We start from the raw sequence: 14,554 nt of genomic DNA, 5'->3' as shown, positions 1-14,554 counted from the left end.
TGACCAGCAGATGTCATCACGGTGCTTGCATCCATCCATTTAAAGTCTATGGTTAGCAGTAGTGACAGAATCTAAAATAAAGCCTCCTACAACACAGTTTAATGTCAGAACCATTACACCTTTAGTTTAAAGGTCTCCTAAGTCTCACAGAAGCCTGAAAAAAATGTATATATAAGAAGAAGATATACAGAAAGCAAGAACTTTCTGTATTTTACCACTTTTTGGGAGAAATTTAAAACTTTCCAGCACCCGCAGAAAACCACGAATACTAAACTGTTTGTGTTTGCGTGTGTGTGACCTTGCTGAATAACTCAGTTTACCTGTTACTTTCCTTTTAGATCATGTTTCCATCGGTGGCCTAGGGGATAGCTTTTATGAGTATCTGATCAAATCATATCTGATGTCAGATAAGATGGATGACGATGCAAAGAAGATGTACTACAGTGCACTGGAGGTATGGAAATCTTTATTCTTCAGTGTAAACAAAGAACTTGTTCAAGCATAGCTCAGTTAGATGAAATGATAATTACTGTAATTAGCATGCACTTTCAATAAAACAAAGAGCCCAAACTGCTTTACACCCATAAGAAACAACAGCAGGACCACAAGTATATTATTTTTAGGGAATCGTTGAAGGCTGAGTGAAGGATACATCATTGTAAACCCTTATCAGACATGGAATAACAGGAATGTAGGTGTGATCAGCTGAATGAAGCATGTTTTCATATGCTGTAGTGATAAATACCTGCTCTCCCACTGCCAGCAGAAAAGTATCTGTATACTTCAGTGTGCATCAAATCATTAGTTGTTGTCTGTTTTTCTCTTTAATGGAGATAATGTCAGAGTAAAGTACACTGCTTGTGGCTACAATTTCAGTATCATAGAAATTAATTTACAATTGCCATCGAGAATTCCTCAGTTTTCATCAGAGGGTCAAGCCAGAGGCAGAATTACTAATTACAAACGTTTCTTCTCCCCTGTGACTTGATATTTAAATGGCCAAGGACCCCCACGCTTTTAGATTAAGTTATATACTACATGTTTATACAGAGATCTGAGGTGAAGCCATGGCACAACTCATTATCTTTGGCATTCAAATAAAAGTAGAGTTCTAATTAAAACAGTGCTGAATGAGAGAACATTTTCTAATTATGCTATGCCATGATTACTGCTAACAACAGCTAATTAGTAAGAAAACCATCAGTCACAACCCTCAAGAAAAATGTTTCTTCCAGAGAACATGGTATTTATAAACTATTTATAACACCCCCTATTTAGCATGAAGTGATTCCAATGCAGTAAACAAGAGTTGTAAGTGGAAACAGCTGTTCTAAGAAACAAAGTACTGACAAGAAACACCTGCAAAGAAGCAGAAATGTGCATAAAATGTCCAAATTTGCTCATTTGTCTATGGTTGAAACTTGAGATTCTTGTTTTATTCAGTCATTTAATAGACGTTACTGTGCAGCAGTCATGCTGGACTAATCCCTTACACAGGTGAAGAGTGTCCATATATACAGACTGGTGGATGTACCTCCTATTAGATTCTGGAAAGTATGAGTGTAAAGCAGTTATTTTGAATTATCAGTGTCTAATTAAAATAATAATAGTATTTCTTAGTGTGGACTGTGCGTTAATGAGACGGCAGCAGAGTTGATCTTTGCAGGTCACAGTCTGGTCATGGTCGGCCGTGGTTCCTGTCTTGTTAGCACTGTTATGTTATTACTGCTGGTGGACACTAACTTGCAGTGCCAAATTAAAAGTAAGGAAATTAGCAAGTATGCATATTTAGTACATATTTCAGTACCACCCACATACTGCGGCACTGGTGAATATAACCCCTTGTTAATGCTGTTACTTGAATTTAAACTGCCTGTATCACACAATTATCTTGAGTGATTCTAATATCTGTGATGAGCTCTTAGAGAACCATAATTACACTGAAATGTATTTTACTTGACCAGTTTTAAAATATTTTTGGGGATATGGCTCTATTGTGAAATGTTAATATTAACTATTCTTGTAATGAATTATGAAATATAAATGGTAAACTTTTATATAGCGCTTTTTCTACTGTAACTGAGCACTTAAAGCATTTTGTCCCCTATAAGCCACATTCACTCATCCATACACAGATTCATGCAGTGCTTTGTTTTATACCTTTAAGCACATTTTTCCTATCTCTCTCACACACACACACACACACACACACACACACACACACACACACACTCGCATTCTGATGAATGCATCAGGGTTTGACTTCCTCACAAAGCTTCCACATGTGAAACAGAACAAAATTTAGCATTTTAGCACAAAGAAGGAAAAAAGCATCCGATCCTGCCTGTGAATATTATTAACAGCAAACAGCTACCTTTCAGGTGTTACTGTATGGACACGTTCAGGTTTCAGGGAGCAAGTTGAAATGCGCGCATGCATGGAGTGCAAAGCATCATATTTAAGCGTATTTGCAATCCTTTTTCACACTGTCGCCTCAATAATTTTGGATGCATTAAATCCTCTGCAGATTAGTAAACATGACATGCTGTAGATTTAATGTAAATGATGTAATCTATTAATGGTATGTTGTGCATTTTCATCGGTCAGGCTTCATCATAACATCTGCTTCTAGGTTTGTAGTAACAACAGCCGAGATTGAGAAACTGGTGAATGTGAAATTTTATGTCTCAAATAATATCGAGTGCAAAACTGCACGGGGTGCATAGAGTTTGCAGAGAACCTCGTTCCATGTATATTCTCTTAGATTTCAATCTTTTATGTTCCTTCAGAGGTATACAGTGGGCTATTAATAAAATTAGAAATATTAATTAGTCTACATTAACACAGGTCTGTATGATTGGTCTAATTCCTAAATACTGCTGAAACATCATTATAGACGTTGCTAAAACAAACAAACAAAAAACGAATTATCTGAACTTGTAGCATCAAAGTCTTCACCTGTATTCTCATACAATAGTCTCTGTATTCTCTTGCTAGCTAACCTGGGAAGATAACAAAAGTTGTTCCTCGGACCTTTAGGACTCAGTCTCCTTCCCCTCTTTTCATATATCTGTAAGTGCTTTATGACTTTCTTTGTCTCTTCGCCTCATGTCTCGGTCCATTCCACCGGAGGTGTGAGCTGAGGAGGCGAGGAAAAGACACAAGGCGATAGGAGTCAAAATGAGACGTCCTTGCTTTGGAGCAGTAATTTTAAAATCACGTCTATTAAAGATGACAGGTGGCACAGCTGCTTGCTGCTGCATTTTATGACCTCTGTCAGAGGAGCATAAAGTTCATGAAAAATTAGGCATTTACTCTGTCGAATTCATAATGTGACACAGTGTGACAAGAATGTAGGGATGTCAACAGATATTTATTTAACATACACACACGCAGCTGTGGGTAGAAAGTTTGGTTGCACAGCTCATCATCATTTAAATACCTAATACAGCTTATGAATATAATATAAGCTGTAATATAAATGCATTAGAAAAACCAAGCTCTTAACATGATTTCTATATACCTGTCTGTGTCTGTCAAACTTCTGTCACAACCATTTGGATTCTGAGGGAAACGCTGCGACAGTAGGGGCCAGAGCAAGCTTGTGGGCAGCAACTAAACTTAAAAAATGTGACTGATTGTCTACTAGTGTGTTTTGTGTATCAATCGTAGATAGCCTTGTGCTAAAACAAGTCATCAAAGATACTTGCATGGCCTGGGCGATGTACCCAAGTAAAGCTTGTGTCTGGCAAAACAACAGATATACATCCAGCAAAGGCTCCTCACTTATTGAGATCCATTTAGGAACTTAAAAATCTTTAATTGATCATTTTGCTTGAATAGCATTTGAAAATGGGTAACTGTTTTGTGCATACACTATGTGATCGATGACAGTAGGCATATCAGGATTAAATGTTCCTAAATGTATGTGTTATTGCAGGCAATTGAAGCCAACCTGGTGCAGAAGTCACCTGGTGGTCTCACCTACATGGCTGAGTGGAGAGGTGGAATCCTGGACCATAAGATGGGCCACCTGGCCTGCTTCTCGGGGGGCATGATTGGAATTGGGGCTGATGATGGTGCACCGGAAAAGAGGCAGCACTATCTGGACCTTGCTGCTGAGATCACAAATACATGCCATGAGAGCTATACTCGCTCAGGTAAATGTCTAAAAGACCAGACCATAGTTGTGCCTTTCAAACACAACATTACACCTAAAGACAGAAGATATACTTTTATAATTTCCTCAAAGGCAAATGTTATGATCCAGGATCATGCATGTGGTGTTTTCTGCTTGGCTTCTCCCACTGGAGTGTATGTGTGTGCTTTGATTCTCTCCTCCTCCCTCCAAAGACTGTGTGTTGGCTGTTTTAGGTGGAGAGTGCTGATTGGCCAGGTTGAGGAAGTGCCTGGTGTTGGATTGGATGACTGGATGGACAGCAGCTCTTATCCTCCAGCTGACAGCCACCTCGCTCCTCTTCTTGTGTCCTTCAGGGTCGCATCTCATGTTATGTGCATGTTACCGCTAACATGCACATAACATGGGATGTGCATGACGTAACGTGAATGAGTGCAAGTCCCCACTCCAACCACTCCCAAGAAAAGGCCAGCAACACAGAATAGCTGAAGATGCTAAGAAGCAGTTCATTTTCTTCGGACCTGTGCAATGCCAAACAAACAAGAGGTTCTACTGTTCCCTATCCTTACCTAACCAAAAACAAAAGGCAAACAAGAGGCAAATATCTAACCTAAGCTCCTAGCCAATTAACAAGAGGAAATTGGTGTCAACAGAAAGACTTCTTACTACCACTTGACTGCTGTAGTGCTCAATATATAGAGTGGGTAAATGTTTCCAATTTTCTATAAACTATTTAGGGCTGCAACGATTCATCGATTAACTCGATTAAATCGATTCTAAAAATTTATCGACACAAATTTACTGTGTCGATGCTTCGTTTAAACTCTGCAGCGCTCAGCTGTCTCGGTGTAAGCGGCGCTCCTCACTAGCATTAGCAGCATTAGTGCTGACGTTTTTTTGTGGGTTTATTGGGGGCTGGCAAACCAACATAGAACTGCATTACCGCCACCTACTGGACTGGAGTGTGAATCACTCACGTATACACAAGCACACATTCTAAAAAGCTCTCCGTCGCTGCGATGGATTTCATTTAACACAGAGTGGATCATCACTAGAGTTGCCACCTGTCTCGTAAAATACAGAACCCCGTATGTTACGGGACTCCGTGGAATACGGCTCCGTAACATGCCGTGTTCCGTACTTTACGGGACGGGTGGCAACTGTCGCTGACATGCATTTCCACGCCTCCACTGCTCTCTGTGTGTCTGTGTGTGTTGTGCTCGCTGAGAATTTCAGCTGCTATTTTTGTCTTTACTTCCGCTGTAGCTACCAGAACTGGTTTGCTAGCGAGCGCGGGCCATTAGCACTAGCGATGGTTCGGTACCGGAAGGCCCGCCCCCCAGGACTGAGGGGCTCCTTCAAAATATTTTTTATACTTTAATCCCTTATTAGTGACTAAATATAGACCTGCAGTAGAAACGTATTTTCGAGAATGCTTGTGAATACAAAGCATTACACCATTACTCACACATGCGCCATGGCTCCCGCAGCCACTAGTTTTTGAAAACACTCATAGCAGGCAGCGGTTTTAACTGCGCAAGCGCAAAGAGGCGAAGCTGTGACGGTGAGCTCAAGTAGTGAAAAAGGAAACGTTTTTCCAGCGTCCAAAACAGCAGCTTTTTCTTTTAGTAACCACCATTAAATCTGTGAAACAGCTGGAGGTCCTTCATCAAGCACCTGATCAGCAAGTGTTAAGGTGAAGAAAAGAGAACTTTGTAGCTGCTCCATTCACCGCTGTTTGTTCACAGGTGAAAAACTGCAGTACGGAAGTTAAAATATGCAGATAAACTGTTAAAAAAAAGTATTTCTTATCCGATTACTCGATTAATCGCTGGAATAATCGATAGAATACTCGATTACTAAAATAATCGTTTTATGCAGCCCTAAAACTATTTACAAAACTTGTGGTTACCAATAACAGGACTAGAAATACAAATCAGCACATGCTATTCACACAGAATCCCTAGCAAAAAAGCTGGCTGCTGTTGGGCCTGGAGGACACAAGGACAGGGGTGAGGTGTCTGTCGGCTGGAGGATAAGAGTTGCTGTCCATCCAATCATCCACACCAGGCACTTCCTCAACCTGGCCAGTCAGCACTCTCCACCTACAACAGCCAACACACACACACACACACAGACACACACTTTGGAGGGAGGAGAGAACCAAAGCACACACCCCACATACACTCCAGTGGGAGGTCCAAGCAGAAAACAACACATACATGATCCTGGATCATAACACAAAGTAATATGCTTGCTTTGGAGATGCTTTTGCACAAATCAAAAATTACCTACTTAATAAATAATAGGTTTGGCAGCAGTACCACAGTCAGCTACCAGCATATAACACATTAGAGTCTCAAAGTGAGAACTCAGTTACTTTGCTGGAGTTTCAAAGTTCTCCATTTGAAAGTTTCTGCTTTATTAAATCTGTTACTGACCATTTGCCAACAAGGCCACTGATTCTAATTGGCTATTAAAGAGTGACACAGAGAATTTTCCTATTAAATAACATTTAAAAATAAATCAACCCAAATTCCAAAGCTTATGCAAAAAGGAAAAAGAATTGCCCAAACATGTAGCCCCTTGTCTTGACCTGACAGGTTGCTAGAGAAAATCTACTTCTGAAGTGATTGACTGTTTTATCCCGAATCTATTTCTCAATTTGGTGTTCATTCTCCTCACAGCCAACTAAGCCAGAGGAATTCACTGTTGTAGTGCACTATATCTGTCTTGTTAGGAGACTTTATGGGAGCATTCAGAGTAAGAAAATTGAGTCTAGGAGAGAAATATTGTAAATTAAAAGAGCCTTGGGCGTTTTAATTTTGCCCTGACACAAAAGGAGAAGCATTCTTGGTGGCTTCACCTCAGCAGAGAAACGACAGGTCTAATAAGGAGCAGCAAAGAATTAAACTTCTCAGTTATTCTGTAATGTCTCACAGCTGTAGGGCAGCAGACGGGGAGCCTCTGAGTGTGTTTGATACTGATAATAACAGCTTGTTGAAATGTATTTGGAAGAAAGAAAAAGAGGGATAATAAGAGAGGCAATGGGGATCAACTTTAGAAGAGTAAACACTGTGATAAAACCTCCAATGGCAAATTTGCTTTGGCTCCAACCCATAAATGACAATGTATATGGCAGCACTCTAAAGATGCACCCAGGGGGAAAATGCAATAAAAAAAAGAACATATAAGCAAACCTGCCCACATACACTGGGCTCAAACTCTTGTTTGATCTATTCCTTGGTATTTGTCGTGGCCCTGACAATAATCTCTTCTCCTAATTTCAATCTTTTTTCTTTTTTTTTTTATCCCTCCACTGTTGGGTGGGCTGTAAGGGATTCATCTTCAAGTGTTCCTTCCCCAGTAAGCTAATGTGACTCATCACATAACAGGTTCCTCGATACGCTTTAAATGCATTTTGATCTGCAGACCCACAAGGCTTCCCTGGCTTTCTCTTTTATAGTCAGCCACCAGGTTTTTCTTCACTCATTACAGGAAATGAATGGTGCTTAGAAGCTCTTGGATTAGCTGTCTACAGGAAAGAGAGAGAAATGAGATTTGCTCTTGCATGCACGTAGAGTGGCTGCCGTTAAGCTGTCTCTTAAATACCGATACCATAAAGACTCCTGCTCCTGCTTTTGGATCTCTGCCATCGTCACAGCATCAAACTGGTGCAGGGAAATGGGGAATTCATAGGAAGCAGCAGGAAGAAGTAAAGGTTACTGTTTTTTTGAGAAGGCAGCTGGATAGTGTAGTGGCAACACTACCATGTTAGGAAAAATACGTCTGGGGTTGAATCCTGGACGGGGCATGCATTGAGTAAGAGTCTCCAGGCTAGGTATTCCCCCAGGCTACCAGAATATGAGCAAATTAATAAGGTCATCGTCAAGTGTTGAGCAACTAGAGATAGATGAGGTACAACAAAAATGCTACAGTAAGGGGTCGCCAGGATGTCAGGTAAGGGATTAGTTATCATCCACACTCCAAAATTGGATATCAAGCCCCAAGAACAACTGGTACGTTGAATGCAAGAGAAGATCATGGCTAAGCTCGAAACCTGGACCCTCCATGGCCAATTGCCAAGACTATGTGTACTGTAGTACTGTCTGAAAGTCTACTAGAAGATAGGAATGCAGACAATCCCTATTGCGACCATCACTGAAACCAACCAGCTGCTCTATACCACAGCAACAGTGATCTTTGAGATCCTTGGTTATAAGGAGCACTACCCTCAATGGAAAATAATACTAGAGGCTAAGATCAAGGCAGCACGAAGGGAAATTAGCCAACTATTATCAGAGCTGCAGAAAGGTGTGATGAACTACAACAAGTTGTCCATACCTGAGGTCTGAGGCTAACCATGTGAAGAGTTATACCAGAGATATAGAAGCCAGGAGAATAAACCAGATGTTCTCCACTGAACCATCTAAGGTGTACTCAGTGGCAGGAGAACAATATTAGAACAACCCTAGTGGAAGAGCAGGTCGCAGCAACCTCCCTGAACAGGATCCAGTGGGTGAGTGCTTTGGTTCTCTCCTCAATGCCTCACACACACGGATCCTGGAATACCTAGAATTATACAAGATCAAAAGGACCTTAAGAGCCTTCATCAGGAATTCAGTGGAGATGAGAACAACATTAGAGGCCAACTTCCAATTGCACAAGTCACCATCCAGTGCAGGTTTTACCAAGGAGATCCTCTTTCCCACTGCTGTTCTGCAAAGGCCTGAACGTCCTCATGAACAAGACTGGCTACGGATACCAACTACAGAATGGAGCAAACATTAGCCACCTCCTCTACATGGATGACATTGTGCTGGCAGCTACAAGCCATTGGTAGCTTTGTCCTACCTTTGGCTGGACAAAGCTGCACTAAAAGACAGCACACGGGCACTCATCATAGCAGCACAGGAGCAAGCTCCAAGCATAAAATCAATAAAGGCTGATTTACTGTATATATAAGTATACATATGCTAATGTCATCACAGTAACAAGAAAGATTTCTTATTTAAAATTTTAATTGGTGAACACAGTGGTAACAGCCAATATGACTGACAAAATGTCCAAAATTTGTATATGAAAAGTTGCTTATTTGTTTTGTTTAACCAGAACTGTGTAAAGCTGACAGAGGTCAGTCTCTGCTCTCAGCAAATGAAATGGCTGTTTAAAGATCTTCAAGCCCTTATTAGTGGGCAGATAACATAATCCAGACCAAGATGAGTTTAGCTGGAGGGTTCTGCTCAGTTCCCAAAGACAACAAAAGAAACCTGGCTCAGTAATGCTTCATGCAGTGAATATGTTGAGGAAAAAATTGTGAATATATTTGAGGAGAAGAGACCAGGGACAGCTTAGTTGTGGATGTATGCAGGCTTTTTTTGTTGTGCGTCCTGCAGATAAACAGAGAACATGTTTGCATTCCCAGTAAAAGCAGTCAGCTTCAAACACAATAATAATTTAAAAAAATAAAAAGATTTGGATCAATTTATTTATGTAGCCTGTCTACAAAGAACAAAGAACAAAAAACAGTGTTTACAAAGCACAGAGGTATGTAGTGAAATAAAATCCAAAGCAATTAAATAGATTAAAATAGAAATTAAAGCACAGAATTTAAGCATTTGAAGAAAATTTCCATATCGCAACATTTTAGGCTGCCTCTGTGATATTTGATCCTGTACCGAGTGGAAAGCATAAAGCATGTAGTTGTTCTGATAAACAATTAGGAAAACTGGGATATTGTGCTGATAATACAGAATAGCCGTCTCAGAACCACATCTGTCTCATTGCACTTGGACAGTTCAAATGGAGCTTGATATGCTTTAGCTGAGATGTAAAAATAGATTTAGTGCTTGCTTGTCTGATGTCCTCTGGCCAATTATGGCATAGCCGAGGGGCTTTCATTGCAAAGGCTCATTCTCTGATTTTTAACATCAACCTGGGAATCATTAAAAGACCTACTGCACGATCTCAGGGTTGTACAGGGTCAGTAAGTTAGAGTGAACTGCACAGAAGAAATTAAAAAGTGATGGTCTGTCTTGGGCAAATCTAACTCTGTCAAAGGTCCGGTCTCTTTGCCACTGAGGTAAACAAACTTACACTCGTTACAGTCCTGAGTCCCTGCACTTCTTCCCCTTTTCCTTTGTTTTGTATCCTGATTACTGTGTTGAAGCCCCCATTCCTGTTTGGTGCCTTCTACCACAGCTGATTGGACTGCTGCCCCAATAAAAGTACAGACATAATCACTGCACCTTTGTGCTTTAAAAGTGTAGGGAGGCTGTGATTCAGTGGAGCTGTGATTTAGTGTGAGCAACTTGACTTTATGCTACATCCTGGTATGGGTTACTTAAAGGTTACTTGTAGCTTGGTAGATTTTTTTTTTGGAGATTTCTTTTTTTTTAATGCGCTGGACTTCTACCTAACTCTAACCCTACTCATACATCGGCACAACCTGACAAATAGACTTTAGGAAGCTGACAAAAGTTATTTTTACATGTAACTCTAGATGTCTAGAGAAGTGCAGGGCTACAGTGGAACTCCAGGCACTCTGGACTTAATTTTGTTCCTTTAATATACTTATATGTTTATACTTAAACATATACTTAATATGTTTAGGTATGATTCGGTCTTTAAGTTTGTTTATTTCTTTGAGCTGAGTAGCATCCATTGCAGTTTGTTCTCCTGTTCTCACATTGTTAATTTTGAGCGTTTTACCCATTGAAAACAATGATTCAGCTCAATCCACCTAATTATTAATGCTATTTCCCTTTTCCAAAGCAAGTGGGATCCTAGCACACACTGACGAATTTATTGTTTGAAAGTTTATAGGCTTCATATTTCCCTGTACTGAAGTTGTCTTCTGTTTTTCCCTCGTTAGCGCTTTATACAGTCATAGACCTTTAGTATAGTTTGTGGGTTTGTGTGGAACATTAAGCACGTTATTGCTTTGATGTTTTTCTGTGTGTTGCACACTGTAATGAGCCATAATGGACCAGAAAGCTCTGCTGCTGCTGCTGCTGTCACAGCAGTGTCTTACTTCAAGATGATTTTTTTTAGTCCAATTGAATGCTGCTTCCAGACACCTCAAAGAATCTGCTTTCTCTAGCCATATTCATGTTTTCTAAATGGCAGCATCCATCCATCCTCTTCTGCTTATCCTGTTCAGGGTCGTGGGGGGTCTGAATGACATGGTCTCCACAATATTCCAGAAACTCAGAAAAAAGTCTAAGCAAGTAGAGCAAAGTAAGCATGTTTAGCAATGTTTCTAAATTTAAAATGTTGCTATGCCAATGCTCCTGTCCTGACCCCAGAAAGAACAGATTCCTTTGTGCTGCATCTTGAAGAGAGTTTCTTTGCTATGTAGTCTTGAATTGTGGTAGGGAAATAATGAGGAAGAAAGAGAAAAGCCCACAGACCATTTGAACAGCTGTGGAGTTCTTAAGCCTTTTTTTAAACTGAGAATAATGACTTACTTCTATATAAAGTTGATGTACAGCAATGAACAAACATCATCACTGTTTTCATTGTCTTTTATGAGCAATTTTGAACAGAAATTCTGAAGTACTGATCTGTTGTAAAAGTTTTTATTTCCACTGGAGGAAAATCATCCCACAACTTGTCTTTGTATTTGTCTCCGTCAGCCACTAAACTGGGGCCTGAAGCGTTCAGATTCGACAGTGGAGCCGAGGCAACAGCAACCAGACTGAGCGACAGATACTACATTTTACGACCAGAAGTAATTGAGAGCTACATGTACATGTGGAGGCTAACCCACGACCCCAAGTACAGAGAGTGGGGCTGGGAGGCTGTTCAGGTGGGATCATCAATCCAGCATTAATATTTACCTTACCTGCATGAATATAAGATCACACTGTTACATTTTGTTTAAAAAAAAAAAGATTAAGACATGTTCAGACTAGTCCCTTTAGTAATAATTCCATTAAGTACTATTAATCTCTTGCTATAGTATTAATATTAAATTCACTTATTCATCTCAGCTTGTCTCTACCGTCCTGAAGTTAAGAAAATCTACCTCCTAGTGCCTCCAAAGCTCACTAATGAACATTTTGTACATCATTTTTTAATTTGTACAAAAATTTGTAAAAGTGATACTTTTCCATATTGAAGGGGCTACGTGCCAGACTATTTCCTGCCTTTGAGAAGTTGCTAGGCAACAATGAAAAAGCATGAATTTATATATCATAGTTTTGTAACCATGGTAACACAGGCGTGTAATCAATCAGAAAGTCAAATGCAGCTAAAACCAGATGTGTAGGTGGATGTGTGTCCTACTGTATAAATTTATACAGTTCCCTAATCAGAAGTAAGGCGAATGTATCAACACCATTACACAAACATCTTGGTGAGCTATTTAAAAAAAAAAAACAGAAATCGCTTTCAGCTGCTCCCTTATTCACAGAGGGTCACCACAGCGGGGAGCTCGGCATATTTGATTTGGCAGTTTTTTTTAAGCTGGAATCCTTTCCTATCACAGTACACAAATGCTTCCTCTGTCAAGCTGCAGATGATGCTCATAATCCCTTGGTAAGGTTTTTTGAGACTCAAAAAATGATAATAAATAGAAAAAAATATATTAATGATTAATGAATTACCCATCTTCCAATATGATTTCATCTAGCATGTTTTGGCTCATTTTTAATGTGCAACGTCACCCCCCCCCCCCCCCCCCCCCCCCCCCCCCCCCCCCCCCACACACACACACACACACACACACACACACTCTCTGAGCTTCCACCTATTACGCACACTGTGTAATTAAAAAAAAAAGGCAAAAGGCTGAGATGTGTTGAGTAGAGCCCAACCAATATATCAGTTTTAAGACCAATACTCATATTTGGTGATTTAAAACTCATAAATTCCAAATATGTGGCGTAGCAGGAAAAGCCAGCCAAAGTTGCAGGCTGAGAATCCTGGCTACACAGAAAGACAGCAAAGAAATGATGCAATCAGCAACAACCGGACTTTCCAGCATTTCTAGTGTTTGTAATCTTTGCTTCATTGTTTGCAATATCTCTCAAATCTGTCCAGTAAACAGTTGTGAGGGGGGAACTCCCGCTCAGTGCAGCCACAGATGCCTGGGGGTCCGACATGGCCAGCGAGTCAGTGAAATTTGTCCATGTGGTGATGATTGTGATCAGTCAGTTTTCTTTTAATCTTAGTGGAGCTTTTAATCGGAAATGTAATCCTTTACAAAAATGCTACAAGTGACTTTCTGTTTGCATAATTACTAAACCACAATACTTCAAAGAAGTGAGACAGTTTGACATCTTCAAGTTAAATATTGACAGGATATAAATGTAGATAAATTATTACTGTTTTTTACATGTTCATCTTGAGGTTTTTGAAATTTGAGGAAACAAAGTAAAACATTAAAATAATTTTGAATTTCTGGGTTTTCACATGCTGTATCACAAATTTCTTTCTTTCTTTCTTACACATAAAACATAAACAGATATCCCTAATGTTTATTATGTGTATTTTTCTTTCTTGTTTACACTCTGCCTCACTGCTCAGTCCAGCTGGTTGTTGCAAAAATGTGTTTCCAACAAGGAAGTTGCAGAGTGCCTTCTGGTGGACAAACTATGCAACATCAACAATCATAATGTGGTTGAAGGGTGTTTCTCTCATCTTTTCTTTACTTTTTTTTTTTTTTTCCCCATTTATTGACCATTACCGATAGATTGGCAGAGAGATAATATTGGCCTACCGATAAACAGGTCAGGCTCTAGTGTCGAGGGGTGCTGAGGAAGTGGGCAGCTGGGTGGGCATGAATGTGTGATCCTGGAGCCAGAGAAAAATAAAGAGGGACCCAAGGTAACTTTGCCACAATGGGTTCTTTTAAGGGTAAAAAAAAACCAGGGACATTAGTATGTTGAGGACCATTGTGATCCCCAACAGTTTCAATTAGAGCCGTCAGTAATGTCCAAAGCCTTTCAGAGCCGAGGCAGTACAAGTTCAAGAGAGAATATCCTGCCATTATCAAAAACCTGTTTTAAGTTTAGAGTATCTCTTTAAAGGTCAGTAAGAACACAAATGTATTCCTTGGTTCCAAACAGCTGAACTACAAAGCACACTTAAGGCCAGTGCAGTATAAAAACAATGTGTCATTTAAGCAGCCGAGGACCGTACAGTGTAATTTTGTTCCCTATATCCTGTCTTAGTAGTGGCTTGAATTTTCATTTTATAAATTGCACTCACCTATTATGTCAAGCCCCTTTAACACCCTCAATTACCCTGAACTGCCTTCCTTGATATTGTGTGGCACTATACATTAGCTTGTAGATCAAGCAATCCCACTAGCAGGAGGTGAAGGTTGTGCAGGGATCACTATTATTAATGTGGCAATAGACAGGACATTAACTGTAGTAAACTGTAGAGGGCTGCCATGAAAGATTTAGC

The 14,554-nt window shown here is 40.0% G+C and overlaps 1 protein-coding gene across 3 annotated transcripts in view; it reads left to right on the top strand.

Annotated features, from left to right (window-relative positions):
* The window catches only part of LOC115794462 (mannosyl-oligosaccharide 1,2-alpha-mannosidase IA), a 196,257-nt gene that overhangs the window by 177,722 nt on the left and 3,981 nt on the right, over positions 1–14,554 (top strand). For 2 of the 3 annotated variants that reach the window (XM_030749989.1, XM_030749990.1), the window contains exons 8-10: positions 339–454; positions 3,941–4,160; positions 11,776–11,948. In XM_030749989.1, the coding sequence (XP_030605849.1) occupies positions 339–454; positions 3,941–4,160; positions 11,776–11,948 (509 nt within the window). The remainder of the gene's footprint in view (positions 1–338; positions 455–3,940; positions 4,161–11,775; positions 11,949–14,554) is intronic. The other variant, XR_004021173.1, reaches the window with a different exon arrangement.

This window comes from Archocentrus centrarchus, chromosome 16, assembly GCF_007364275.1.
Source record: "Archocentrus centrarchus isolate MPI-CPG fArcCen1 chromosome 16, fArcCen1, whole genome shotgun sequence".
Taxonomy (NCBI): domain Eukaryota; kingdom Metazoa; phylum Chordata; class Actinopteri; order Cichliformes; family Cichlidae; genus Archocentrus; species Archocentrus centrarchus.
This window is presented reverse-complemented; position numbering and strand designations above follow the sequence as displayed.